This window comes from Chrysemys picta, chromosome 11, assembly GCF_011386835.1.
Source record: "Chrysemys picta bellii isolate R12L10 chromosome 11, ASM1138683v2, whole genome shotgun sequence".
NCBI lineage: Eukaryota > Metazoa > Chordata > Testudines > Emydidae > Chrysemys > Chrysemys picta.
This window is the reverse complement of record NC_088801.1, coordinates 71599153-71626865: the sequence shown is the minus strand read 5'-3', so window position 1 is coordinate 71626865 and position 27713 is coordinate 71599153. Positions and strand designations below refer to the sequence as shown.

Below are 27713 nucleotides of genomic sequence, written 5' to 3'. Positions count from 1 at the left end.
TTAGTTAATTTAGATTAACATTCCTGAATGTCCCAGGAAGACAAGCCCTCCAGCTCCCTTGTGCCTCTGTTTCCCCATCTATAAAGTGGAGACAGCAGCCCCCTCCCTTCCAGGCATGCTGTGAAGGATAAACTCATTTATGATTGTGCTGTGTTCAGATACTATGGTCACGGAGACAGCTAAGTAGGACAGTGATATTTCTATGGGATTGTTTCTTTGACTGTTTTATCCATTTTTACCTTCAAAAACCCAGGAGGAGCAGCAAAGACTTAACATGAAGAGGCAAATCAAATCTGACATTATCAGTGGCTGATTGCTGACATTCTAAAAACAGAGGGGATTCAGATTCCAGATTTTCCAGGATTGAGTTTCACTCCCTAGCGAGACACAGGTCCCCACCACTGTAGCTCCCAGCCCCCCAACAATTCTGGGTGGATGAGATAAAGTACAAGATTAACTATGGTTCAGAGGAAGTCTTTAATAAGTTAAAACACACTGCGGGGCTGTGTGTTTGTGACAAGGACACAGTGTCTTTAAATGATCACTTCTCCTTCCCTACTGCACGGTATTGCTCGCTGCCTAAATGCACATGCTGTACACAAACACACCCATGTTGTATCAGCAATAGTACATGCCGGATAACATCACAGGGAACTAATCTGGATTCAGACGTGCCCCAGAATCTTTCCCGGAAGATCTGGAAGTGTTAGTCTTGGAAGTTAGGTATGGTCAGTTAGGCTGGGCTAAAAAGACACTAGGCATAATAAAGGGTCACTGGCTTTCCACTGTGTCTGAAAACCTACCATTTGCCTTCATCAGGAAAGTGCACTGACCTAGAGGCCTGGACTAGGAGGTGACCAAAGGGCTCTGCTCAGTAGTGAGTGACCTTGCCAGGAAACCGGGGCCCCAGCCCAGCTTTTAGAGGCATGCTTGGCTTTCTCCAGTGAAGCAAGACGTGTAAAACCTGGGCTGTGAAAATCCTTGACAGTATCTCAGGGTGAAATGGAACTAGATAATAGTGCTCCTCATCCCAGCCCAAATTGCAACATCCACCCACCCACCCACAGCTAAAAGGCTTCAGCTACCATTCAGAAGATTAAGGAGAAGGCTTAGCCCTGTCTATGGGGTGGGAAGTAGATGTACCACCCCAGAAAGGAATTTTGCTTCCCTGCTGCTCTGAGGGGTGGGGAGAGAAGAGGTAAATAGGAACCATCCCTCTCAACTTCCAAGCCTACTTATGCATGAAAAATGACCCACATGCACAACACCTGTATTTTGTTGCATGTCACACCATCATTTACAGACTCTACTGGCTCTTAACTATAAAAGCTGCTGGCCAAGGTGACGCATTTCTTTTTCACAGGTCAGGGAAGAACCAGTAACACCCAAAGGACTGAAAAAAAATTTGGTCACGAATGAGCAGTGAATCCTCCCAAATGAAAAATAGCAGCATATTTCCCACCCATTTGGAACCTAGGTTAGGACAAAAGTTCTAAGATGTAGCATCACCGACATCTATAGAAGTGCAAGGTGTTATCACATCAGACCTATATGTCCTGCTCATGTTCACCATCAGCTCTGCTGAGTTGGCTTTTTAAAAGCAGAATCTGAAACATATTTGCTTTTTCCAAGTGAACACCGAACTCTCTTTGTCACACATGGAACTGCCCTCTTCTGAGGCCTGATTACTCCCTTCACCTATTTTCTCCTATCCACTATTCTCCCATACACATTCTTCAGCCATAGAGTGCAGTGCTTTAACAAACAAAGCCAACCCGACAGTGGTGGCAGGCTTATTGAAGAAACATCCTGGGCCTCTTCAGTGGCAAGACAAAAAGAAAGTCACAGGCAGAGCAATTGGAGCTTCCACCGTGAAAGAATCTTGCAAGAGAAGTCCCAGAACTGGAACAAAGAATATGAGCTGGAAAGTTCCTAGCCTAGTGGAAAGGTTATTGCAATAATTGTCTCTGTAAGAGGATGGGAGATAAAGGATTACATTGGTGAAAATGAAGAGGTGGGAAACAGAAGAACTTCTGTAACGGGTAAACAATAGCTCAAAGCAGTGGTTAGACAGGTACTTAAATGGAATAAGAAGTTAGCCAAAACTTTTATGGGGTGTTATAAAACCCTCGGGCTGTGAGCTTGTGTAAGAACAGACCAGCTGCACAATAACGCTGGAAAGTGTGTGTGTGTGTGTGTGCGTGTAAATTGTACAAAGATTTTTTATTTTTCAAAATTTGAAACGTTTTGACCAGCTCTGAAAATAAAAGAAAATAAAAAAATCTGCAAAAGTTTTGTCTACATTTTTCTCTCTTTTTTTTTTTTTGAATTTTATAATGTCCAAATTTGAAATTGTCAAAGCTTCAGACTAGAAAAATTTCAACCACCTCTACCACAAGGTCAGTCACGGGTTGGGTCTCTGGCCTGTGCTATGTAGGAGGCCAGGGCATAATAGGCCTGTTGTAAGGTGCTGCACAAACAGAATGAAAAAGACCCCCTTGTGCACATCAGATTCTTGGTGGCAGATCTTCGTTTAGTGTAAATTGGCAGAGTGCCACTGTTCCTGTGTCTTGTTGTCCAGTAGGGAACAATTTCTACTTGCCATGGGACACCTCTCCAAGTCAAATGCGAGAGGAAAAAGAAATTCAGAAATACAATGTAGCCGCTGTCCAAACAGTTCAATTTAAACTTCACCGATAGAGTAAAGGAACCTAGATGCAGCCACTAACCTGCACCGTGAATGCAGCTAGCCTGTCAAGGGGACAAATAATGACTTTTCTCATTAGGGTTGCTAAGACAACATATTTTCAGGTTTTAGAGTGGTAGCCGTGTTAGTCTGTATCAACAAAAACAACGAGGAGTCCTTGTGGCACCTTAGAGACTAACACATTTATTTGGGCATGAGCTTTCGTGTAGGATTCTAGGTTACCGCAAAAGTACGAAAGCTTATGCCCAAATAAATGTGTTAGTCTCCAAGGTGCCACAAGGACTCTGCATTGTTTTAACATATTTTCAGTGTATCACAAGGAGAGCATTTGCCAGCACAACAGCCTGTTGCTAAGTAATTATCTGTAGGTTACAGTATTGTGCAGATTAGGTTTAACTGCTGTCTTCTGATCTCTATAGGTGATCACTCTATTTGGAAGCGTATTTGCTGGGATCCAGGCAGGTTTCCTAACTGACATAGGGATGCTGACAGTACTTGTCATCTTCTGCTACAAAAAAAAAAAGTAGAAAAATATCTAACTCGTGGGCAGATTAATGGGGAATGGCAAGTGTACAGTCAACTGACCTAGAGAGAATTTCAGCCTCTCTCCTCCATACTGTAGGTATGTTCAGCTCAGTTTGCACGTTGGAGGGGCTGCAGCCTTTAGAGAGCATTACAATGGAGTTGACACACAAAAGATATAATGAGTCTATGGTAGCTGGGTTGCAACAGGACTGTCTAAACACTCCCTGCTCAGAGTTTCCTCTGGCTTCCTGGATAATGGAGGAGACCCTTCCACCTCTCATCTGGGTACAGGAGCAAAGGGAAGCTGGGTGTCCTGTTCCAATGCCCAAGGGCTCTTTAGCAAAATCAATCATTAGCACGAGCACCCTCAAGACTGTGACACACATACCAAAAGCTATGCCATACTCTTGCAATAGCTTTGCATTGAGATGCAAAGTCCATACTGAAGACTGGTGGCACCTTCCTCGCTCATAAGAGGGAGGGCTAAACGAATAAATTAGAGCTATACTCAGTGGGTTGCAGCTTCCCCACTATGGCATGTGGGGACAATGTGGATTTAATTTAGACTAAAGCATGTACACTGAGGAGGACTATAAGCCTTCCATGCAAATGCTCATGTCAAAAATAACCTGAACGTCATCGACACTGTTGCTTTATGCTTTTAAACAGATGGCATGTCTCACCCCGGAGGTGGCTGCATTTCAGCAGCAGAGGAAGCAATCCCACCTATACACACCCACAGTGGGGGTTATGTATCAGCTTGTGAAGCACCAGAGAATTCTGTCAAATGAACCATGTTCTATCCTGGAGACCCTTGAACGTCAGGCACGCTAGGGGAAGAGCAGTAGTGTAAATCATCAGCAATGCCACCCATGGGATAAAACATTGAGAAGCTCACTTGAGTAGAGAATCCATTACTTTATGACATGTTTTATTCCCTTCTTTTCTGTGCCATCGAGGAGAGGAGTAATTTGCCGGCACAGGAAGTCTGCCTCTTGAATGGCATTATGGAGGACAGCTGGAGAGGTAAACACAAGTAGATTGGTTTGCCAAATAAATCAGCTTCAAGTCTTTTCCTGCACAAATGAATCAGGCTCGCTGGGTATCATGTGTCACATTAAATATCATAAAACATGCTTCTTGGAAAAACAAACCTTTTGGTTTTCTTGAATCCATCTATCCCGGCTGCTCCTGGCAGGGGTTTTCTAAGGCTGTAGCAACACACAGCTTCAGAGACCACAAAGGGATGGGGGAAGAAAACGGAGTGAAGAAGATACTGAATTGAACAAGCGTTTTAGAGGAAGCTTGTATCAGCAGATCGGCATCCGCACCAAACTCAACCAGCCCCAATGGCCTTTCCTGTTTTGCAACCTCCTTCCTGTTGAGGGAAAGGACTATTGGTGGGGAATGCACTGGACTGAGGCACAAATTCTGTGCTCCGGTCCCAACTCGGTCACAGACACCTGGTGTGACTTTGGCCACTTACTCTCTCTCCACCTCAGTGCCCCATATGTAAAATGGGGATAATAAAGCTCCCTTTTCCCCTACCCTTTACCTGCCTTGTCTATTTAGACTGTAAACTCTCCCTTACAGCACTCTACACCATCAGGCCCTGATGTGGATTGGGACCTCTAGCAACTACTGCAGTCATACTAATACAGGCAGTCCTCGGACTTATGACACAATTGACTCCTGAGAACCATGTTGTAAGCTGAAAATGTTGTACCTTGAATCCCATAGGAAGACTATGGGATCGAGCGTCGTAAACTCAGAACGGGACATCAATTTACAAATAAGAGATAGAATCATAGAATATCAGAGTTGGAAGGGACCTCAAGAGGTCATCTAGTCCAACCCCCTGCTCAAAGCAGGACCAATTCCCAGCTAAATCATCCCAGCCAGGGCTTTGTCAAGCCGGGCCTTAAAAACCTCCAAGGAAGGAGACTCCACCACCTCCCTAGGTAACGCATTCCAGTGTTTCACCACCCTCCTAGTGAAATAGTTTTTCCTGATATCCAACCTGGACTTCCCCCACCGCAACTTGAGACCATTGCTCCTTGTTCTGTCATCTGCCACCACTGAGAACAGCCGAGCTCCATCCTCTTTGGAACCCCCCTTCAGGTAGTTGAAGGCTGCTATCAAATCCCCCCTCATTCTTCTCTTCTGGAGACTAAACAATCCCAGTTCTCTCAGCCTCTCCTCATAAGTCATATGCTCCAGACCCCTAATCATTTTTGTTGCCCTCCGCTGGACTCTTTCCAATTTTTCCACATCCTTCTTGTAGTGTGGGGCCCAAAACTGGACACAGTATTCCAGATGAGGCCTCACCAATGTCGAATAAAGGGGAACGATCACGTTCCTCGATCTGCTGGCAATGCCCCTACTTATACAGCCCAAAATGCCGTTAGCCTTCTTGGCAACAAGAGCACACTGTTGACTCATATCCAGCTTCTCGTCCACTGTGACCCCTAGGTCCTTTTCAGCAGAACTGCTACCTAGCCATTCGGTCCCTAGTCTGTAGCAGTGCATGGGATTCTTCCGTCCTAAGTGCAGGACTCTGCACTTGTCCTTGTTGAACCTCATCAGGTTTTTTTCTGCCCAATCCTCTAATTTGTCTAGGTCCCTCTGTATCCGATCCCTACCCTCTAGTGTATCTACCACGCCTCCTAGTTTAGTGTCATCTGCAAACTTGCTGAGAGTGCAGTCCACACCATCCTCCAGATGATCTACTGTCCAACGCAAGAGCTGCAATAGCACTAAAACCTCCATTTCTAGGCTGGGTGAAACTAGCTGTATACAGCAAGTGCACTCACACATACTACAGCAGCTTATTCCCTTTAACTGGTTGAACACTGCAATTGATGAGAATTTTTTCTCCCAGACTTCAGAGAAAGAGGCACTTGTCGTTTTACTCCTCTCTTTCCAGACTCCTAAGGAAAGATCAGCAGCGTGCAAGCTGGATGGACTTGTGAGCATATGCAGCTATATCAAATCAACATCCATAACAGATTCAGGGCTGCTTGTCAGTGAGTCACTTAGCCCAGGCCCTGGGATTTCAAGATGGACAGAGCCATCACTTAGGTCAGGGCTGAGACAGAATCCAAAACTTATCAGTGGCACATTTTAAACAAGTGAGATGTTATATGATTAAAATATGACCATGTAGATCATTGTTGCTACCACTGTTACGCAACTGCAACAAAACTTGTACAAACTATGTCATGTAGGGTGTGAATGGAAAAGTTAGGGTTTACTGAATACAAATAGGATAATGACATTCATGTATCATTTTTGTATCTGGAGTTATGAAATATTGACTATGTACCTGTATTTCAAATGTGTTTGCTCCTGGGTAACACCCACAGGATACTTACATCCAGTCTAGCTAGCATATTATGTTGGGAATGTTTACGCTGACGGCCCATCAACGAACACAACGGGCCATGGAAGAAGCCTATCCCCACCTAATGAACTTTCCAGATGGACGTTCTAACTAAAATATGGGTAATGGCCCCTGCTATGACACATCGAAGCATGCAAGGGCATGTGACTAGATCATGTGGTACTAAACTCCATCTTGTGCCTGTACTTTTCCACAAACGATGTTGAGGGCTTTTTTGGGACAATGACGTTTTCCTCCACGTGGCAGAAGCTATAAAAGGTCCTGGAAACATCTCCATTTTGCCTCTTTCCTGCTCAAACCTCTGGATTATGGATTTATACCAATGGGAGCATTCTAACCAAGGGACGGAGGTCCTTCCAATGATTTGGAAGCAACTAGAGACTTAACAAGCCAGCAGTTTATTCCATCTCTGTTCCAAAGCTGATCCAAGAACTTTGCAATTACTGTATGTATTTGATTCCTTTAACCAATTTTAACTCTCACCTTTCTTTCTTTCTATAAATAAACCTTTAGATTTTAGATACCAAAGGATTGGCAACAGCGTGATTTCTGGGTAAGATGTGAGTTATGTATTGACCTGGGTGTGTGGCTGGTCCTTTGGGATCAGAAGAACTCTTTGGTTTGATGAAATTGGTTTTAAATAACCACTCATCTTTAAGTCTAGTGTCTAGGTGTTGAATCCAGGACTGGAATACCTAAGGAGGCTGCATTTCTGTCTTCTTGTTAGCCAGTGTGGTGAGACAAAAGTTTACTTTTGTTGCTGGTTCGGTACATCTTATGGAAGAATAACCACCAGTTTGGGGCTGGTCAGCAGCTTGTCCTGAATTTGGTATTCTCAGTTGTGACCCACTGAGGCATGGTGACAACAAGGAATGAGGAGGATCAGATTTTTCATACCACAGCTTTGTTTTTCTCTCTACCACTCCAGAAAAATAAAGGGAAAGTCGCAGCAGCCTTTATTTTGCTTGTATAAAGTGAATCGCTTGCATACTTGAGAATGAGAGCTTAAGAGGCATCCATTCAACAGAAACTGTCCTATTTTTACATTTAAATGCAACTTTAAAAATACTAATTAAATTTTGCCTTCAACTCTGTTATTCACAATTCCCTTTCTACAGTTATATTTCATTTTCCATTTGGCAAGGTCTGACTTATTCTAACCACTCCCATAACCAAACACATGGTAGAAATTAACTGAACTGCATGGGTGTAGTTTGGGGGCAGGGGGCATTGCCCCCTGAAACTGCAAGCCTTGGGCAGGCGTAGAATTTGCTCCTCCCCCCACATGCAGCCCCATTGACCTGACTGGAGCTGCCCCCTTCCCCCCAAATATAGAAGTCAAATTACACTTAGTGCAATGGTCTTCTTTTTGTTGGTTTAACTTTTATTTACATAACACTTTGCCCTATTGATCTCTCATATTTTTGACCTCCAGCATAAATCACGAACATCAGAAAAGCTCTAAAAACACCAATTCATTAGTTCTGCTGCTGAAGAAGCCACAGAGGGGGCAGAAGAGATTAGTGTGTCTCCAGAGGCCCCGGTATAGATAATGTCTATTCTTTAATAAAACATTTTGAAGAGTGGTGGAGTACAATAAAAACGAATTCTCCAAAACCTGCACAATTTTCCACAATCAGGTTGTTTACAGTTCTAAAATAAATTTATTAGACCTCAAATCTAACCAAAAAGCCTTTGCTTTGACACAATTGTTGGAGAAATTTTTCCAAAATGAGATTTTTTTCCCCCTCCCAGCTCTTTCAGTGTCACTTTTCTGCCACAGTTGAGTTTCCCCCTTGTACATACCAGAAAAGGGCTAAGAGTATGTCCATCTTGACTCAGACACCTACAAAGGCTCTGGTACAGCAAGCAGCTTGCTAAAATTGTTAGGGTTTTCTTTTTGTGGGGTGGGAAATGATGAATGTCTGCAGACATCACCAAACTGTTTGACACTGCTGAGACAAGGTGGCCTTCGTCTCTAAGTAGGGTTGCCAAGCGTCTGGTTTTCAACCAAAATGCCCGGTCGAAAAGGTACCCTGGCAGCTCTGGTCAGCACCACTGACCGGGCTGTTAAAAGCCTGGTCAGTAGCGCAGCGGGGCAGGCACCCCCAGGAAGCTGCCGGCATGTCCCTCTGGCTCCTAGGCACAGGGGCGACCATGGGAACTCTGCGTACTGCCCCCACTCCAAGCGCCGGCTCCGCAGCTCCCATTGGCTGGAAACTGCGGCCAATGGGAGCTGCTGGAACAGTACCTTGAAGCAGGGGCAGCGCATGGAGTTACGTGGCCGTCCCTGCGCCTAAGAGCCAGAGGACATGTCACTGCTTCCGGGAGCTGCCTGAGGTAAGCACTGCCTGGAGCCCACACCCCGAACCTCCTCCCGCACCCCAACCTATTGCCCCAGCACTGAACCCCCTCCTGCACCCAAACTCCCTCCCAGAACCCGCACCCCACATCCCCTCCCACACCCCAACTCCCTGCCCCAGCCCTGAGCCCCCTCCTGTACCCCAAACCCTTCATCCCTGACCCCACCCCAGAGCCTGCACCCCCAGCCAGAGGCCTCTCCCTCCCCCCACCGCACCCCAACCCTCTGCCCCAGCCCCATGAAACTGAGTGACTGAGCAAGGGTGGGGGAGAGCAAGCGACAGAGGGAGGGAGGAAGGAGTGAGCATGGAGTGGAGTCTCGTCAAAGGGGTGGGGCCTCAGGGCAGAGGTGGGGCATGGGTATTCGATTTTCGGCAACTAGAAAGTTGGCAACTCTATCTCTAAGACAGGGGTTCTCAAACTGGGGGTCGGGACCCCTCAGGGGGTCGCAAGGTTATTACATGGGGAGTCACGAGCTGTCAGCCTCCACCACATACCCCGCTTTGCCTCTAGCATTTATAATGGTGTTAAATATATTAAAAAATGTTTTAAATGTATAAGGGGGGGGTCACACTCAGAGGCTTGCTGTGTGAAAGGGGTCACCAGCACAAAAGTCTGAGAACCCTGGCTCTAAGACAGGTAGGACAAGCTTGGTAATGGACTTCTTACAGAAGGCAGTAACCTGTCATGGGGTGAAGAGCAAAGGGAGATGCCTGAGCCAATGCCAACAGAGGTGATGGTTGTATAGTTGGTGGCAAAGGCTCAGAGTGGGGCTTGTTCCAACTACAACCTGAGCAGAGAATTAAACTATTAAAATAATTAACTGCAGTGGGCTATGAACTCCTCATACCCTGTAGTTAGATGGGAACTCCCAGGAGACCTGCACATCCATGAGAGAGCCAGGAAGCTGCTGCATTTCCAGTGGGAGCCCCTGGATAAGGCTTATCAGAGCTACCACTCTTCTAGCAATGGAAGGCTGAATGGAACCATCGGTGCTGTTCCTCAGAAGTGCTTTGTGCCTGGCTGACTAATCCTTTGCCTTGCTCTTCCAACTCCCATCAGAGGATCCCAAAGTGCTTTCTCAGCATGAAACCATTATGCCACAATGGCCCTGTGAGCTCAGCAGAAGCTGTAAGCCACTTTTTACAGGTGGAAAAATAAAGGCAGAGACCTCAAGGCCAAAGTCTTCATAAAAGCATCTGTCTTGAGACACCGAGGGTTTTCAGAGGGGTTGAGAATCCACAACTCCAGTAAGTGGTGATGAAACCCTGGGTGCGCAGCCGCCAAAAATGGGGGCACCCCAAATGAGTGCATCCTGGGCACGCAGTGGGTCAGTGGCAGCAGAAGCAGGATTAGAGCTCAGTTCTCTCCCAACTTGAAGTCCATGACCCCTCCCAACAAGCATGACCACCCCTGGCATGTCCTGAGCACCTCCCTGAACCCACAAACTGGCCCTGATGTTCTCAGGTCTGAGCCACAGCCGGTTCAAAAGTCCTGCTAATGCAACGTTACGGCAGAACACACAAGGGTAGCACACCACAGTGCCCCAATGCAGTGGGGCACAGATACAGCGTCTCTCTGCAAGAACAGTCTCTCTGCCCAGAGGAAGACCAAAAATAGACAGTGACTCCGTTCTCCTCTCCCAGCCTCTCTCCAAAGCAAAACACTTCCCAGGATACCACATCAAAGGCTGATCTGACTGTACAGCAGCCCAGATCAATTCTCTCTTCACTTTGAAATAAGTCATGTTGAGGGAGGGAGCACAGAACAAGTCCCACCCTTACAGAGCTCAAATGTAGAGATTTTCTGCAGCCTTATCAACAGAAATATTTAAAACTTACATGCTTATACTGAATAAAATACTCCAGTTGACAACATCTTCTTGTTATACCTAGGTACCTACAGTACGCCCATCACCATATGTGAGTGCTGTCCAGAGCTGTCTATCAAACACAGATACACACATAATTATACTTTTCTCCCCTACCCCACTCCAAGAGTTTAGAAAACTAAGTGGAACCATCAAGATTCACATTTCATTTTGTGCCCAATTCAATGAAAAGTACTAGAGCTCCCACAATGTTGTAACGGTTCCAAAGCTACAGAATACACCCGCCCATGACCTACATCTTTCTTTCAGTTCTCCTTGTTGAAGTCTGCAGGTTTCTGTGATGTGGAAACAGGATGTAATTTGTCTTGAATCAGGCCCTTTACAATACCATGGTATTTCAGCCAAGCCCAGGCCAACCAAAACGAACCCCAGGACCAGAGCTAGATGAAAAAAAATCTTGTTCCCTTACAGGAAATTTTGACTCTTCATTGAAAACCAAAACTGAAACATTGTTTGGCTTATAGCTGAATATTTATTTTTAGGAGTGGGGAAGGGGGAAGAGAATTTTCCAATTAAAAATCAGAAATTTGAGGATAGCAGCCATTTTCTGTGACAATTTTCAGTTAGTTGAAAACACAATTTTCCACCAAAAAAAAAAAAAAAAATGGATGGGAAAATTTTGACCAGCCCTACCTAGGACGTGCTCAGTGGGATCACAAACCACCTTGCAGATTTTACATTGAAAATGGACACCAAAACAACTCTATCAAATTCCCAGACAGAAACAGTGACTTGTTTTTTAGAGTGTTCTACATTTGCTAAATACGACCCTATCTCAATCCCTCTGTCCGCTGGGTAGAACTACTAAGGCTTACACATGGAGATAAATATCATTCAACTAAAATTAGGATAAAACTTATCACAATACGGATTTTCCGAATCATTCAGCATTGGCCTAACTGCTCCCCTTGACAGCCGTAGGAGTTTTACCTTTGACATCAATGGGGAGCAGAGATAGGCCAACACTGTGCATTTTTGAAATCCCCTCTTTTATATTTAGCATATTAAAGATTTCAAGACAGAGGAAGGTTATGGCTGAAAGTTTTGCTTCTTGCTCCCCTAAAACTGGGACCACAACTGCGACATTACGGTTACCTGAGGAGCCTACGTAGGATTAGATGCTTTACCACGTGCATTCTTGCGCTATTAGTCAAGCAAGGAGCAAAAATAGAATGTTGGCCTAGGACTCCCTGGCCGAGATTCTCATCTTTCTCAAAAGCACAGGGATACTCCACTAACGTTCTCCATGATACCGTCCCTGCAACTCCAGCCATCAGGCAATGGTGAGTCTGGGTGCTTTCCATTTTATGTTTCTAAGCAGTTGGCCACCTACAAGTATCTCCTCTTTCCCCATTGCACCCTCTGTATTTCCCAGGAGCAGAAGCAAACAGACAAGGGAGGAAGGAGTGAGATTTCTATCCTCATTCCTAGAAGCACTGCACCCGGAAAGTGAGATTTCTGGAGCCAACCCTATGATGAATATCTAGATGGAGCAGATTCTCAAAACCAGGCAGTCTCACGAACCTGTGTACAGGCCCGTTCCCCAAAGTGCTTAGTAATATTGATCCCCAGGGTCTTCTCCAACACAGAGCCAACAGGCTTCATCAAGAAGGAATGTTTCTACCTGGGCAGCACCTCCTCCCACAAGCTACTCTCACAAGCACTGACTAAGTCACAGAACAGCGTCCATTAAAAAGGGCCTCAGACTCCTCCTCTTCCCAGAAGTTTTTGCTTGGAGTTCGACAAGTGAGCCTGCCTTCCCCCACTTAGGGTGGGGATGCTAGCCTGCTCTGCCTCAACCTCCCAAGTCCATCCTCTAGGCAAGGACAAATCTCCCATGGCCCATTTCCTCCGACCACTAAAGCTTAATAGTAATGAGTTAAAAGCGCAGCCCTGAGCCACTCTGCTCTCCTGGCCTTAACGAACAAACAGGGAGCATCAATCCAGTTTCCTAGGAAGCATGGTCTGTCCTGCCCTAAGACTGCTCCCTCCTCCCCAGTGGCAGCTCATTCTGGCACAAATTGCATTCAGGACTGTGAGGCCATCTGGCTCAGAAGAAGATAAAATGCTGCCTAGCAGATCCCTGAACATCCCTTAACACCATCAAGCCAGGAAGCCCTCCCATTCTCAGCACAGGAGTCTCTTTGAGTTGCTGACACTTACCCATGAGGTAGTTCTTCACTTTCAGGTATCCTACAATCAGCCGGAGGACGGAAAGCTTATCGAGTCTGGCCTGGACATCCTCAGGGAAGGGCAGCAAGCTCGTCAGTTTGTTCAGCTCCTGATTGAGGCGGTCCCGGTGCCGCTTGGAGGGGTTTGACAGTACGCCCTCGGGAGGTGGTGGCTTCGGGCTAACAGATGGAAAGAAAAATGCAAATAAGAAGGGAACTATCAGCATAAACCTGGCACAAGTCACATCCCCCTCTGCTAGGCCCTTCCCAAACTCCATTTGTGCACCACTGTAATCTTAATCGTCATCAAATAGTCGCTTGCATGTTCTTTGTCCACTTGTTTAAGAGAACCACACAATGGGAACTGCTTGACCCAGGTCAGAGCAAATGAGCTTTCCAGCAAGTGGGAAGAAGATATAAAAGGGGGAAATGACATCATGATGGTACCTCACTCTCTCTACAATCACACATCTGGAAACACCTGAGGAACAAAGACTGAACTGGGGGAAGTGATGGTCCCAGGCTAAAGGGATTTCTAGCCTGTGTATGAAAATCTGGGAAAGCCAACCTACCCAACTTAAAAAAAGAATGTAATACTTTAGAGCCTAGAAGTTGAAGCCTTAAGAATGTGCCAGCCTGTTTATCACTCAGGGTGAAAATTTGTTAATTCATATCTTACCTATCTAGTATGATCAGCTCAGTTTGCAGTTTTGTTTATTTACTAGGTAATCACTTATAATCACTTAAAATCTACCCTTTTGTAGTTAATAAACGTATTTTATATTTTAACCCAGATCAGTGTGCATTTGATTAAGGTGTCTGGGGAAAAATCTCAGCTTCGTTACCACAAGTGTGCACGGTCCTCTTCACATTGAGGGAGAGGCGGACCGGGTATTAAACTCATATATGGGACAGATTTGCTCTGGGGTCCTAGGCTGGGAGGCTGGTGGTTGGAGAGCCGGCGTGTAACTGCAGCTGGGTGTGTCCCTACCTGTGTGAATGCTGGTGAAAGTGCAAGCTAGGAGGGCTTTGCAGCGTCTCACAGCAGCACAGTGTGAGAGGGAGCCCAGGCTAGTGCGTCACAGGGCTCAGTGGCACCCCGGTGGGAACTCGTCACAGTAGGATTAACTACTTTATAATTAGAATCCATTTTTCAAAGACTTCGTCACACTTTCATTACAGAATCTGTTCATCGGAAGTTTAAACTTGGGCTAGAGCAATGGATCCATGTAGAGATAGGATGAGAATTTAAACAAAAAAATGCTTTACTAGAGTTTTCAGTTCCAGATTTCTAGGAGTGAGAAAATAAAATGATCTAGGTTTAGCAGTTCTACATCAAACATGATTCTTTGCTCTCTTGTTACTCAAAAACTGCCCATGAGAGTCCAGAAAGGAGAATAAATAGGAAGTAAGTTTTAAAAAGGGATTGACCACTATTTCACCATAGTATTTTTTTAGGGCTGTCGATTAATTGCAGTTAATGCATGGGATTAACACAACACAAATTAATTTAATTTTTTTAAATAGTTGTGATTAATCACAGTTTTAATCGCACTGTTAAACAACAATAGAATACCAATTTAAATTTATTATAAATATTTTGGATATTTTTCTACATTTTTAAATATATTGATTTAAATTACAACACAGAATACAAAGTGTACAGTGCTCACTTTATATTATTTTTATTACAAATATTTGCACTGTAAAAAAGAAATAGTATTTTTCAATTCACCTCATACAAGTAGTGTAGTGTAATCTCTTTATCATGAAAGTGTAATTTACAAATACAGAATTATTTTTTATATAACTGCAACAATGTAAAACTTTAGAGTCTACAAGTCCACTCAGTCCTACTTATTGTTCAGCCAATTGCTAAGACAAACACATGTTTACATTTACGGGAGATAATATTGCCCACTTCTTATTTACAATGTCACCTGAAAGTGAGAACAGGCATGGCACTGTTGTTGCCGGTGTTGCAAGGTATTTATGTGCCAGATACGCTAAATATTTGTATGCCCCATTATGCTTCAACTTGTAAGCACTAAAGTTTTACATTGTGTTGTTTAACTTGCACTTTCAAGTTAAAGAGATTGCACTACAGTACTTGTATGAGGTGAACTGAAAAATACTATTTCTTTTGTTTCTCTTTTTTACAGTGCAAATATTTGTAATAAAAATAATAATATAAAGTCAATTAATCATGACTATTTTTATCTCACAATTAATTGTAATTTTTTTGTTAATCATTTGACAGCTCTAGTATTTTTAATGATATTTTCACATATTGTACCAAGGTAATACGTGTGACAACATACTTGCAGTGTACTATTCAACCACTATATGTCTGCATGCTGCATAGAGTCTGAGAAAAGGTTTGTTGCTTGGTACACGAGAGACTAAGTTGGAACTCAAACTGTGTGGAAGCCTGGTTGAGTCTGTAGTTTATAATTGTTTTCTTTAATAGATGTCTCGTTTAAGATGATGAGGGATTCTGTACCTCAAGACAATCAGATTGTTGGATGTCTGATCCTTATCTAATGAAAAAGTTGTTTTTCTGTCTTTTTAGAGGGAGTCAGAAACTAGCTTGTTCACAGAAGTTCAGTAAAGTTAGTTTACACAAACTGTAAGATTATAAAAAGCAGAACAAAATGTAATGCTCTTATATTGCCCCATTTAAGGCATCTAATGCATTTTAGATCTGGGACAAATTTCCTTAGAGGGGACCCACTTTCTAGTAAAGGCAGAAGAAGATCATTCTTCATTCACAAGGTCCTTCCAGGAGACGGGGACAATGTTAAGAGAAATAGGCAGACAGCAATGATACAAGAGGCTCTGCTTAGAAAGAATGATAACTGAGTATGCTGAGACAGTGGGAGGCTTTTGGTGAGTTGCCAGTCAGGTGCAAGGGTGAAGGATCATCCTTAAAGCTACTCTGCCCCTGCTTTACTGTAGCGCTTCTCTTAGAACCTTCCCTAGCCCTGCCAGCCTGGCTTTTTACTCCAGATTTAAAGAGAACAATACAATTATGCTCATAAGCACTTCCAGCTCCCAGCATGAGAAATGAAGAAGTCCCTTCATATCCAAACTAGACAGCCTACTTCTCCCATTTTAAGGTGGTTCAGTGGAGTTCCTAGAGCAAGCTCTTCTACTTTAGTACTTGAGATTTTTCTTCTGCGGGGCTAATACATTAAAAATTGGTCTGTCTAGGTCCTGTGTCCCAGCCAAGGCCATGAGACCCCCTACTACCCCATTTCACTCTCTTTAATTCCCCATTCGTAAGACCCAAACACACACAAACTGCAATCCTTCCTGCCAGCAACTGCACAGGAGTACCCATTGAACTGCTCCTTCATTGGCCAAAGGAGTTACTGTTGAGTAATAGGAGTCTCCCCACTCTGTGCTACAACAAACATTTTCCCAGTAGGGGGTCCTATCGGGCGATTATCAACTAGCATCATAAGCTGAACCACATGCATCAGAAGGCAGAGCATGGCCAGTAAATGGGTCAGCTCTATGAATTTGTTTACTTGTCAGAGCCATGACAAGACACAGCTATATTATATGTGTATGTTTTACAGTGTGAAACTCAGCAAACAAACACTGGGCTGCGGCCCAAAGCAGTTTCTCCCACCGGAATTTATGATGGAACTGTCAACAAACCTAGCAACACCAACATAAACAGCAGGGGTGTTGCTGGTAATAAAACTGTTCTCTAATAGGGCAAAGACAACTGGATTTGTTATACACTATCACACTGCACTATTCTACTTACATTTGCTACAGTATTCCTCTACACCGGTGCTTCTCAAACTGGGGATTGTGACCCCTCAGGGGGTTGCAAGGTTATTGCGTGGGGGGTCACGAGCTGTCAACGTCCACCCCAAATCCCACTTTGCCTCCAGCATTTATGATAGTGTTAAATATTTAAAAAGTGTTTTTAAATGTATAAGGGGGGGGGTCGCACTCATTGTGCAAAAGGGGTCACCAATATAAATGTTTGAGAACCACTGCTCTACACTCAGCATGGGAAACACTGCAGGAAGCTGAACTATTGCAAGCTGGTGAACCTGCAACTGCAATAGTGCCTGTGCTGTAAATTAATAACATCAGTTACGGTTTTCTGTTTGGGGCAGCAATGTATATATTGCATAGTTAAACAAAGATGTGAGGTAAGGAGTAGATACATACTCCTGGCTTTGTCTTGCATATACAGTTTATTGGGATGCCTATTAATAGCATCTCATATATTAATTATATTTACAAATGGTATTTAACCTATTCCCCACCTCCCACCCCCAACAATTTGAATGAATTGATATTGGACCAAACAGCCCTGCTTTAACAAACATAATTTCCCTTCCTACTGCACTTTGCCCCACCTATGCCTATCTGTCTTCCAGTCCTGGCACATCCTGAGGAGGGACTGCCAAGTACTCTGAATGCTCTGGGTCTGGGATATGGTCACATGTAGAGTTAGTTGCAAAACTTTTGACAGAACAGTTTTCCATTAGAAAATGTGTCAATTTCAGTGAATTTTTTGATGGGAAAAAGTCAAAATGAATCATTCTGATAATGTCAAATTGTTTCATTTCAACTTTATTGTTTCAATGCATTTCATTACTGCTTTTATATTATATTAAACTTAATTTTAATCTGATATGTATATAAAACATTTATATTATAATGTTTCAACACTAACCCAGTAGACATTTTGAAATGGTAAGCGCTTTGGAAATCTCAAGGAGACAGCAGGGGAATCCTGATTCCCCATTTCCCCAAAATTTGTGCAATCATTTACACCCATGCAAAGTGAGCATGAAGCACTCATTTTTCTGATCTGAAAGCATTTTGCACAGCCTTAGTGCAAAGCAGTAGAGAATCAGAGCCATTATCTTTTGCCCTGACTTGGCACTCCAGCAAGGGCAAAGGTCTCTCTCTCTCTCACTGCAGCTCCAGCGGAAGGAATCATCTTTCCTCTAGGGCACTAGGAAGGAAAACCTGATTCGTTTTATTAGTATAAGAATAGCCCAGTGTCTCCACCACGCTGATCTACTTGGAGGACATCCTGAGAACCCGGCCCAGAGCCTGGATTGTTATCCTTAGATTACTTAGAGCAAATGTCCCAAAATTCCACAAACCACTGCCCATTTCATTTTCTGGAGATTTCTGTCACGTTCTCACAGCTCCAAAGGGAATTTATAACTTTAAAAAACATGGGAAGGATTTTGACTAGACTTCCCAAAGCAGGAAACAATACCCTTGTGCTCTCTTTCTTCCATGGGAATGGCTTTTTTTAAGAGTTAACTTGTCTTTGGAGCGGAGCTGCTAAGTGAACCCAGGGAAGCACATATATCCAGCGTGAACTTTTGTGTGAGTCTTTGGACAATTTCAGATTTCACAGTCAAACAATGCAGTCCAGATGGGATTTAAATGGTATCAGAGAATCCGCGAGCTATTTCAGCAGCCCCATCCCAGAGACCCAGGCTTCTCTCGGAGTGTATTTCACAACCAGTTCTGGAGCAAATACTTTAGACATAAGTGAGCCAAAGGGGGAGCAGAGAACCAAGCCTTGTGAGGTCTGTCCAGGGACAGGGGGGAAAGGAACTCGAGGACGCTGAATGGCACCAATGAGAAGGACTAGAGCCAGGGGACAACCTGCCTGGACACTGGAGCGAGCAGGAGTCAGGGGCAGAGGAAACACCTGCCCTTTGATTAAAGCAAACAGAGGCAGCACCAGCACCTCCCCAGACAGCCCTGCAAAGCCCCAGGGGTGGGCACGGGTGATTTACACACGCTCCGGGAAGGGGAGCTGCTCTCTGTCTTTCACACACACCTACCTTTTCTGCACCGGCTTTTTCCTCTTTTTCCCGGCATAAACGCCTCCCGTCCGCAGCATGACGAGCCTGGGACACAAGCCGCCCCCAGGGGAAAGTTCTCCCTGCTCTTCCTGGCACGCAATGGGGCGGCGGGGAGGAAGCCCAGACTCCCAAGGGAAACCCACCGAGCCCGGCCTGCCCCGCGACGGGAAGGGGGGAAAAGCCCCAACGCTGCTGCAAGCCGTGGCGCGAGCCTGCCCCCTTCCGCGGCCGGTCCCGGCTGCCCCACGCCACGCGCGCCCTCCCGACCCAGCTGGGACTGGGACAAAGTTGACGCAGCTGGGCAGGTACAACCCTGCAAGGCGGGGCCGCGCGCCAGCCCCCTCCGCTCCCCGGGCAACACCCCACCCAGGAATCACAGCCACGCGGGGAGATGCTTTAAGGTGGATCGGAAAGTTGACACCGAGTCCCTGGCAGTGGGGGGTGGGGAGTTGCCTCCCATTGCCCCCTTTCCTGCTGCCCCCTGGGGGCCCTCACCCCCCTGCTGCCAGCTCCGCGGGGGAAAGGCAGGGAGAAGGGTCGCCTGCATGGCTGTAGAGCTCCCTGCCTCCTGCTGCCCCCCTCAGCCTGGCTCCCCTGGGCAGCGCGGGGTGGGGGTCCTGTGCTATAAGACCCCAGCCCCGCCAGGCAGAGCACGAGGGAGAGACTCATAAAAAGAGGGGGGGGGTAGGGCCGCCCAGAGGATTCAGGGGTCCTGGGGCAAAGCAATTTCGGGGGCCGTCCATAAAAAAAAGTTGCAATACTATAGTAACAGTATTTGGAAATGTAAAAATAATCAGTGAAATACATTCAAAAATTAATTTTTGAATGTAATTTGAAAATACACTAAATACATTATTATAAATGCTTTAATGGCATGTATACATTTGCAATTATATAATGGGCTGTCACTGGGTGATGGTGATGGTTGGTGCCAATGGGCTGTCGCTGCCTGGGGGCGGCACTACTGTTGCCCAGGGCTGGGTGGGGAACTGGGCTCTGGGACGGAGGGTGCCCGGCTCAGAGGGGCTGGGCTCAGGGATGTGGGGGGATGGGGTCAGGAGGGTGCCCAGCTCAGAAGGGCTGGGCTTGGAGCTAGGGGTCAGGGCTGCGGGGGGGATGGGTGTCAGCCTCAGAGGGACTGGGTTCAAAGCTAGGGGTCATGGCTGCGGGGGGAGGAGGGAGGTAGTGCCCGGCTCAGAGGGGCTGAGCTCGGAGATAGGGGTCAGGGCTGGGGGGGGATGGGGTCAGGGGGTGCCCAGTTCAGAGGGGCTGGGCTTGGAGCTGGGGATCAGGGATGGAGGGGGGATGGGGTAGAGGGTGCCCAGCTCAGAGGAGCTGGGCTTGGAGCTGGGGGTCAGGGCTGGGGGGGATGGGGTCGGGGGTTGCCCGGCTCAGAGGGGCTGGGCTCGGAGCTGGGGGTCAGGGCTGGGGGAGTGCCCGGCTCAGAGGGGCTGGGCTCAGAGCTGGGGGTCAGGGCTGGGGAGGTGCCCAGCTCAGAGGGGCTTACCATGCCATTTACCCCCTCTCCCAGAGCGTCAGCGAGCTGTGTCCAGGAGCTCCTGCCGCTCGGCCCGCCGGAGCTTGCAGCTCCGTCCCCTTACCAGGCGGCTCTGAGCGGGAGGAGATCAGGCCATGTGGCTGCAGCACTCTCCAGGGCCGCTCCTGGACGCGGCGTGCTGAGGTGCCAGGGGATGGGGGAAGGCGAAGGCGAAGACGGAGGGGAGCCTCCGACATTCTCGTGGGGGCCCCTGCGGGGCCCAGTGTCTGGGGCAAATTGCCCCACTTGCCTCCCCCCCTCTGGGCAGTCCTAGGAGGGGCTGGACAGGACCTGAGAAGCTGACCAGGTCCAGCCCCCAGCAGGAGAGAGTCCAGGCCTTGTGCCTTGCCTTTTTAGCCTTCTAAGACAGTGGTTTTCCAACTTTTTTTCTGAGGACCCAGTTGATGAAAATTGTTGATGCCTGCGACCCAAGGGAGCTGGAGATGAGGGGGTTGGGGTGTGGGAGGGGGACAGGGCTCTGGGCAGGGGGGGCACACTCTGGGGTGGGGCTGGGGATGAGGGGTTTGGGTGCTGGAGAGGGTTCTGGGTTTGGGGGGTCTCAATGGGAGTGCGGAGCTGGTCCTTGGGGTGGAGAAAGCGCACAGAGTCCCGTGGCCCCCCTGCCTAGAAGCTGTACCCACTGCTGGCCGCTGTCAGGGCGCAGCACAGTGTCGGAACAGGTAGGCACTAGCCTGCCTTAGGAGGGCAGCACCACCGACGGGACTTTTAACATCCCACTCGGCGGTTCTGACCAGAGCAAGGTGACCCAGTGCCTTACATGCCGTGACCCAGAACTCGGTTGTGACTCACGGTTTGAAAAACACTGTTCTAAGATCATCTTCCTGAGTGGAGAGCTGCTTCTTAGCCTATGTGCAGAGTGCCCCAGGTGGCACCTGACCAAGATTCATCACCGAATTTGGTCCTGGTTGGATCATTAGCTTCCCTGGCCCAGGTCAGGTACTGACATAAGAACATTCAAATGGTCATACTGGGTCAGACCAAAGGTCCATCTACCCCATCAACCTGTCTTCCGACAATGGCCAATGCCAGGTACCCCAGAGGGAATGAACAGAACAGATCATCATCAAGTGATCCATCCCCTGTCACCCATTCCCAGCTTCTGGCAAACAGAGGCTAGGGACACCATCCCCGCCCATCCTGGCTAATAGCCATTGATGGTCCTATCCTCCATGAATGTATCTAGTTCTTTTTTGAATACTCTCATAGTCTTGGCCTTCACAATATCCTCTGGCAAAGAGTTCCACAGACTGACTGTGCGTTGTGTGAAGAAATACTTCCTTTTGTTTGTTTTAAACCTGCTGCCTATTAATTTCATTTGGTGACTCGTAGTTCTTGTGTTATGTGAAGGAGGAAATAACACTTCCTGATTTACTTTCTCCACACCAATCATGATTTTATAGAGCTCTATCATATCCTCCCCAGTTGTCTCTTTTCCAAGCTGAAAAGACCCTGTCTGATTAATCTCTCCTAATACAGAAGCCGTTCCATGCCCCTAAATCATTTTTGTTGCCCTTTTCTGAACCTTTTCCAATTCCAATATATCTTTTTTGAGATACTGCGTGCAGATGTGGTCGCCCTATTCAAGATGTGGGCGTACCAGGGATTTATACCGAGGCAATATGATATTTTCTGTCTTATTATCTATCCCCTTCTTAATGATTCCTAACATTCTGTTCACTTTTTTGACTGCACATTGACGGGGAGCGCTACCTGACCGCTGATCCATGCCCTGCAGCGGAGAGCTCATTTACGATAAACATAAAGGGAGCAAACTGCAAAGAAGGAAGAAGAGGTATTATCCCCAGGCTCTCAGCAGAGCTGTTCTGCACAGCTCACTCCTGCCCTACCATGGACTCCCTTGCTCTGCTCCCCCGCTGCTCCTCTATACAAGAAGAGCCAGTATGACAATGGGCTATTTGGGAGCTAGATGGGCACTGAAACGGCTCTATTTTTCTTTGGAGACTTCCTGTACAGTACATTTCCGACGAGTGATTTGACTTTGTAACATCTAAATCCAGTGTGTTTCTGCAGCATATGGGGCCCAACCATGCTCCTACTGCAGTCAATGGCATTTTAGGGGGGAGGAAGCAGGATCAGGCCCCACCCTGGTGAACACCGCTAGGGAGTGCACATTTCAGAGAACAACCCACACCCCAGCACGCACAGATGGCAACCTTCTAAAATCCTGCATCTAAGACACACGAGAGGATATTTTTAAGCGCCCCCTCCCCCCCCAAAAGAGAACTGGTGGAAAGGGGGATAGTGAACACATTGTTCTATCTCTTAACCATTGGGTGGAAGGGAAGACAGATTTCTCACTAGGTAGCCTGGGAAGAGTGCCGAGAAGGTGTCACCACTAATTTGATGCATGGCATCTCTTTTCCTGGGATATATTTACCTAGTTATCAACCTTCAACTAAGTAAGAAAAATCTACAATTGATTCTGTTTTCTGTTCTTTTCTCCTTTTTTTTTCTGTTCCCTCAGAATAAAAGGATGTTCGATGAAATTGAAAATTAGCAAACTGAAAACTGATCAAACGAAATACGTTTTTGTACAAAAAGTGTAATTCAAACTCATTGCTACATGAAGTTGAAGTGTGGAGCTCATTGCCACATGAAGTCTTTAAGGCCAAGAATTTAGCAAGGGTCAAAAAAGAGATTGGACATTTATATGGATATCCAGAACGATCACAATTAATGGTTCCAAAACATTTTGGAAGAAACATTAAACATCACGTATCATGGCTTAAGTCAATCTCTAACTATTAGAGACAAGGATCAGATCCAGTACAGGTGTGGATTATCCCCCACCCCTAGTTCTTGAAACTTCATCTGAAGCATCTGGCACTGGCCACAGTCAGAGATAGGATCATGGGCTAGATGGGCCTCGGGTCTGATTCAGTCTGGCAATCACTATGTTCTTTTCCCTTCTGTGTATTTTCTTCACTATTTAAAAGGATTCATGTTTGACTCTATCCTTTGTGTCTCTTTTCTGTGATACTGTCCCACCACCCTAGATTGCCCCAGTCCTCCAGAACTGCGCAAAGAACCTCTCCCTTTCTGCCTCTTCAACACAGAACTGCTCTGGGCTGCACTCCCAAGAGGTTGAATGGAGAGTGTGGGACTGGCCCCGTGCCCTTTATCTTCTCTCCCAATCACAGCCCTTCTCCAAACTCAATGGCCTTCCTACAAACCCAAGGCACCGTCAACCATTTCTGAGATGCAAGAGACGTCAGGCCTAGCTGTTGTCATAAGGGCTAAATATCAGAAAATTTCTAATGGAGATTATGGCGAGACCAGATTGATCCCTTTTCAAGGCCAGTAGTGAGAGCTCTTCCATTGGGATGAATGCGCAAACCACTCTCCATTACACAATCACAAACCACTCTCCATTACACAATTACTCCATCACAATCATTATGTGAGTAACATACTAGATATGACTAGTGGGAAATTTTCCATCAAAACTGTTTTTTCCATAGAAAATTGGGTGTTCAACTAAATTTTTTCATAAAACGTATCTGCTTTCCATGGGAAATTTAGATTTTTCATTAAATAAAGAACACACAAAAACAAATTTGATTTGGACATGCTTCTGCAGTGCCTATGAGAATTGTAGTTTGGTTACCTTAAATCCATAGTCTCATCTATTAGTCTGTTGGTCAGGCTCACTGGTCAGACTACATCTCTCATGCTGGACCACAGCCTGGGACTCCCATGATGCCCCACTTCCACAAAAAGAAGAGTGTAGTGCATCGTGAGAGATGTAGTCCAACTAAAGAGCCCTGTCTCTAGAGAAGAATGGGAGCAGCGGGAACCTGAACTACAACTTCCATGAGGCACCACAGTATTTCCAAATAAAAAATATTTCATTTTGTTGGCCCAAATACTCTGATATTTAAATTTTTGCTGAAAAATAGAATTTTTCAGCAGAAAATGTAGACACAAAAGTTATTTGTCTTTCTCAACATTTTCCAACTAGCTCTGCTCCTGTCTCTTTGATTGCTGAGAGTGTGGTGTGTTGTAAGGAGCTGTGTGTCTCTTGATACCAGAGCCCAGACTACCTCCTGATGCAGCTCCGCTAACCCATTGCCTTGTTTTGTATTTATTTCTGTTGGTTAACATTACCCAAAGTTTACACGTCTGTGCTCCCTCCCCAGACCTGACTTCATTTATTGTAGAAACAAGCAGAGAGTAAGACAACATTTAGTAGAAACTGCTATTCACATAAAGACACGAAGCAAGCAAAGGAGAGTGTTAGGAAGAGGTACTAAAATAGATACTGATACTTAGCATATCTAACCATGTAATATTTTGACTATTATCTCTACCCTCCTCTTGTTTTCCCCTGCTAATGTTTATCATACTCCCTTGTTGTGTCTTGTCTTAAATCAGGCCTCTCTCGTGGAATCACTTATGTATGTGAATAGTCCTATTGGCCTAGTCTTGACTAGTGTAATGAGGCATAATTCTCCAGCCCCTCTTCTTTTAGTGTCCACTCCATATAATGTATTCAAGTCTTCTCCACCAACACCTGTAGAGTGCAATACCTCTTACCGTCAGCCCCTCTTCATCAAAGCCCTGGGAGGAAAACAGGTCTCCCTTACATGGATCAGATTAGGGCGGGGCCAAAGCCAGACCTGCCCTACCCCGATAACATTTCCTTCCTGCTTTTTATCAAGATAGTCATCTGAGGGGCCAGTTAGTTCCTTGATTTACCCAGCCTCCCCATCTGATTAGCTATTTCATCCCCATTTCCTCAATCAGCTGTCACTAGGGAAAGTAATTGATGCTACAATGATCAGAGGGCTAACCCATCTTTTACACCTCAGCAGTCTATCACAACTAGGAAGAGGTCATGACTGACAACATGTTATGGGTTTGTCCTTCCTGCAGACATCTTTTAGCACACTAGCTAGTTGTGGTCAACCTTATGAAGGAGTCTAGGGTCAACCATGACCAGCTAACACCTGTTAAAAGCTTTCTACACCAGGAACAAAGCCATGGCTGGTGTTGTATTAGCCAACATGATGTCAACCATGACCACTTTCCCTAGTCAAGCCATTGCCTTTGAACTAATAGATTAATAGATTTTAAGGCTTACTTCTGAGGGAATTCTGTGCCAAAAAATTAAAAAATCACCACAAAAAATAAAAATGATGCACACACTATTTTAAAATTCTGCATATTTTATTTGTTAATAAGTAAATGTGGAGGTTCCGCATGGCAGAGAGGAGCACAGACAACTGGCTGCACAGAGATGGGAGATCACTCTGCAGTGCCCAGGCACTGACACAGTGCAAGGGCTGGGCCTGCCCCAGAAACACCCCAGGGCCCTGCCCCTCCACACCAGGCACACCAAGATAGCAAGCGAGAGGGACAGAATCTCACACACATGCCCAGCCCTGGCCCCCAATCTGGGTGTGGGGCAAGCAGGCTCAGCCTGGCAGGATCCAAGTGTGGGGGGATCCAGATGTGGGGTAAGAGGGTTCTGTGTGGGGCAATCTGGGTGTGGGAGTCTGGGTGTGTGACTGAGGAGTGATGGGGGCAGGAAGGGGGAGGTGTGGTGTGGAGCTTCCTGCAGCTGGGTGAGGTTTCTGAGGGTGGGTCTGCCCCAGCCCCAGCTGCTCCTTGTATGGGAAGAGGAAGTCCCATCCTCCCCAGCCCAGACAGGACGAGCAGCGGGGCCCCGGCACAGGGTAGGACCCACTGGCCAGGGTGTCCTCAGCCTTGCACACACCCCCCCATCCCCTGTGGTTTTTACCTCTCCGCCAACTGCTCCAGGTACCTGAAATGATGCACCCACACTGCTGGGGAGGGGCGTGTGATAGCTCTTGCGGCTTCCCTTTGCTTACCAAATAATCTCTATAGAAACCACATTGGAAAAAATGAGCTAGAGAAGAAGGATGGCCCAGTGACTAGGGGACTAGTGTGGCTCTCAGAGGACTAGCATCAACTCACTTCTTTACCAACAATTTCTCTCTCATTCTTAATGCCAGCTGAGCCACTACTGTTAGTCAGATCTCAGACTTCAGAGTAAAGTGGATTGCTTCCGGGGGCAGAAAGGCATTTCCCTTCTCCTCTCTCACTCTGTACGTACAACATTACTCTATCGGGTTAGAAGCTCTTGCTTCCCTCTGAAACCTCAGCTATTGGTCTCTGCTAGAGGCAAGATACGTGACTAGAGGGACAAAATCTTCGATCCTTGAGAGCAGGTGACCCATTTGTTCTTGTCGAAGGAGATCCTCGATGAGGAAGAGGAGTTAGTGGGATCTTCACACTGAAACATTCTGAAAGGAACTTATCTAGAAGGAAACATGGATTTGGCCAATATTTCCATATATCTTTTTCTCTCAAGTTAGGTTTTAAGAAGAGTTTCCTCCTGACAGCTCAGTTTTTTCTGCTTCACCTGCCAATGAAGTTACATTTGAAGATGTGATATTCCAATTGACTGTGGCCCATTTGGACAGAGATGCCAGGAGATCCCCAGCTGTCAGGTTATATATGATCTTCTAAGCAGTGCCAATTACTCCATGATCTAGGAGTGACTGAACCATGTGGTCCCATCAACATGACCAGCTGCTCCCTAAGCCATGGTAAAGATGCCTATAGTCAGCATGTTTCTTTCAGTGTCCTAGCTATCAAGGAATGAGTTGCTGTGTGCTAAAGGGCTCTCTGGCTCTAACACAATCCAACAGAGTAATGATTTTTATTATTTGTAGGCATTTCTTGGCTCGGTGTGGAAGGAATTCTAGCCTATGAAGTCACAGAAGAAATAAAATGATTGCTTCTAGCTCCTTACTTATTCCATTTTGGGGTGATTTTAATTGTATGTCTGAGAAATTTGGTAACAGCAGACAGATGGTTTTGAGAACAGATGGTAGACTTCTACAATCAGTTATGTGAAGTCAGCATCAGCAGAAGATATCCATAGGGAATGATAGCTGAATAATCCTGGATGTAGTGGACATATGCAAGATTATGTCCTTAAAGTCTAAAACAGAAAAACCTACCAGTGAAATGAGACAAACCTTTTTCAGAGTTACAGGAAAGAAGCGTTTGAAGAAAATAATTTCAAAAACAGTTGAAAAAAGGCTAGAGAGACCCTCTCAAACTGAATCTAGAGCTAGGTGGGAACTGGAATTACCATTCTGTGGGAAATTCCAACATTCTGGTGGGAAAAAATTGTTTCAAATCAGAAACAAAAAATCAAAATTTCCCTTGAAACAAGAA

The 27713-nt window shown here is 45.9% G+C and overlaps 1 protein-coding gene across 1 annotated transcript in view; it reads right to left on the bottom strand.

The window, feature by feature from the left end:
• LOC101935709 (aryl hydrocarbon receptor) overlaps positions 1-19320 on the bottom strand; it is a 138012-nt gene extending 118692 nt beyond the window's left edge. The window contains 2 exon segments of the mRNA XM_005311491.4: positions 13051-13238; positions 18902-19320. Coding sequence (XP_005311548.2) covers positions 13051-13238; positions 18902-18960 — 247 coding nt within the window. The 5' untranslated portion in view covers positions 18961-19320.
• Between the last annotated feature and the right edge of the window lie 8393 nt (positions 19321-27713).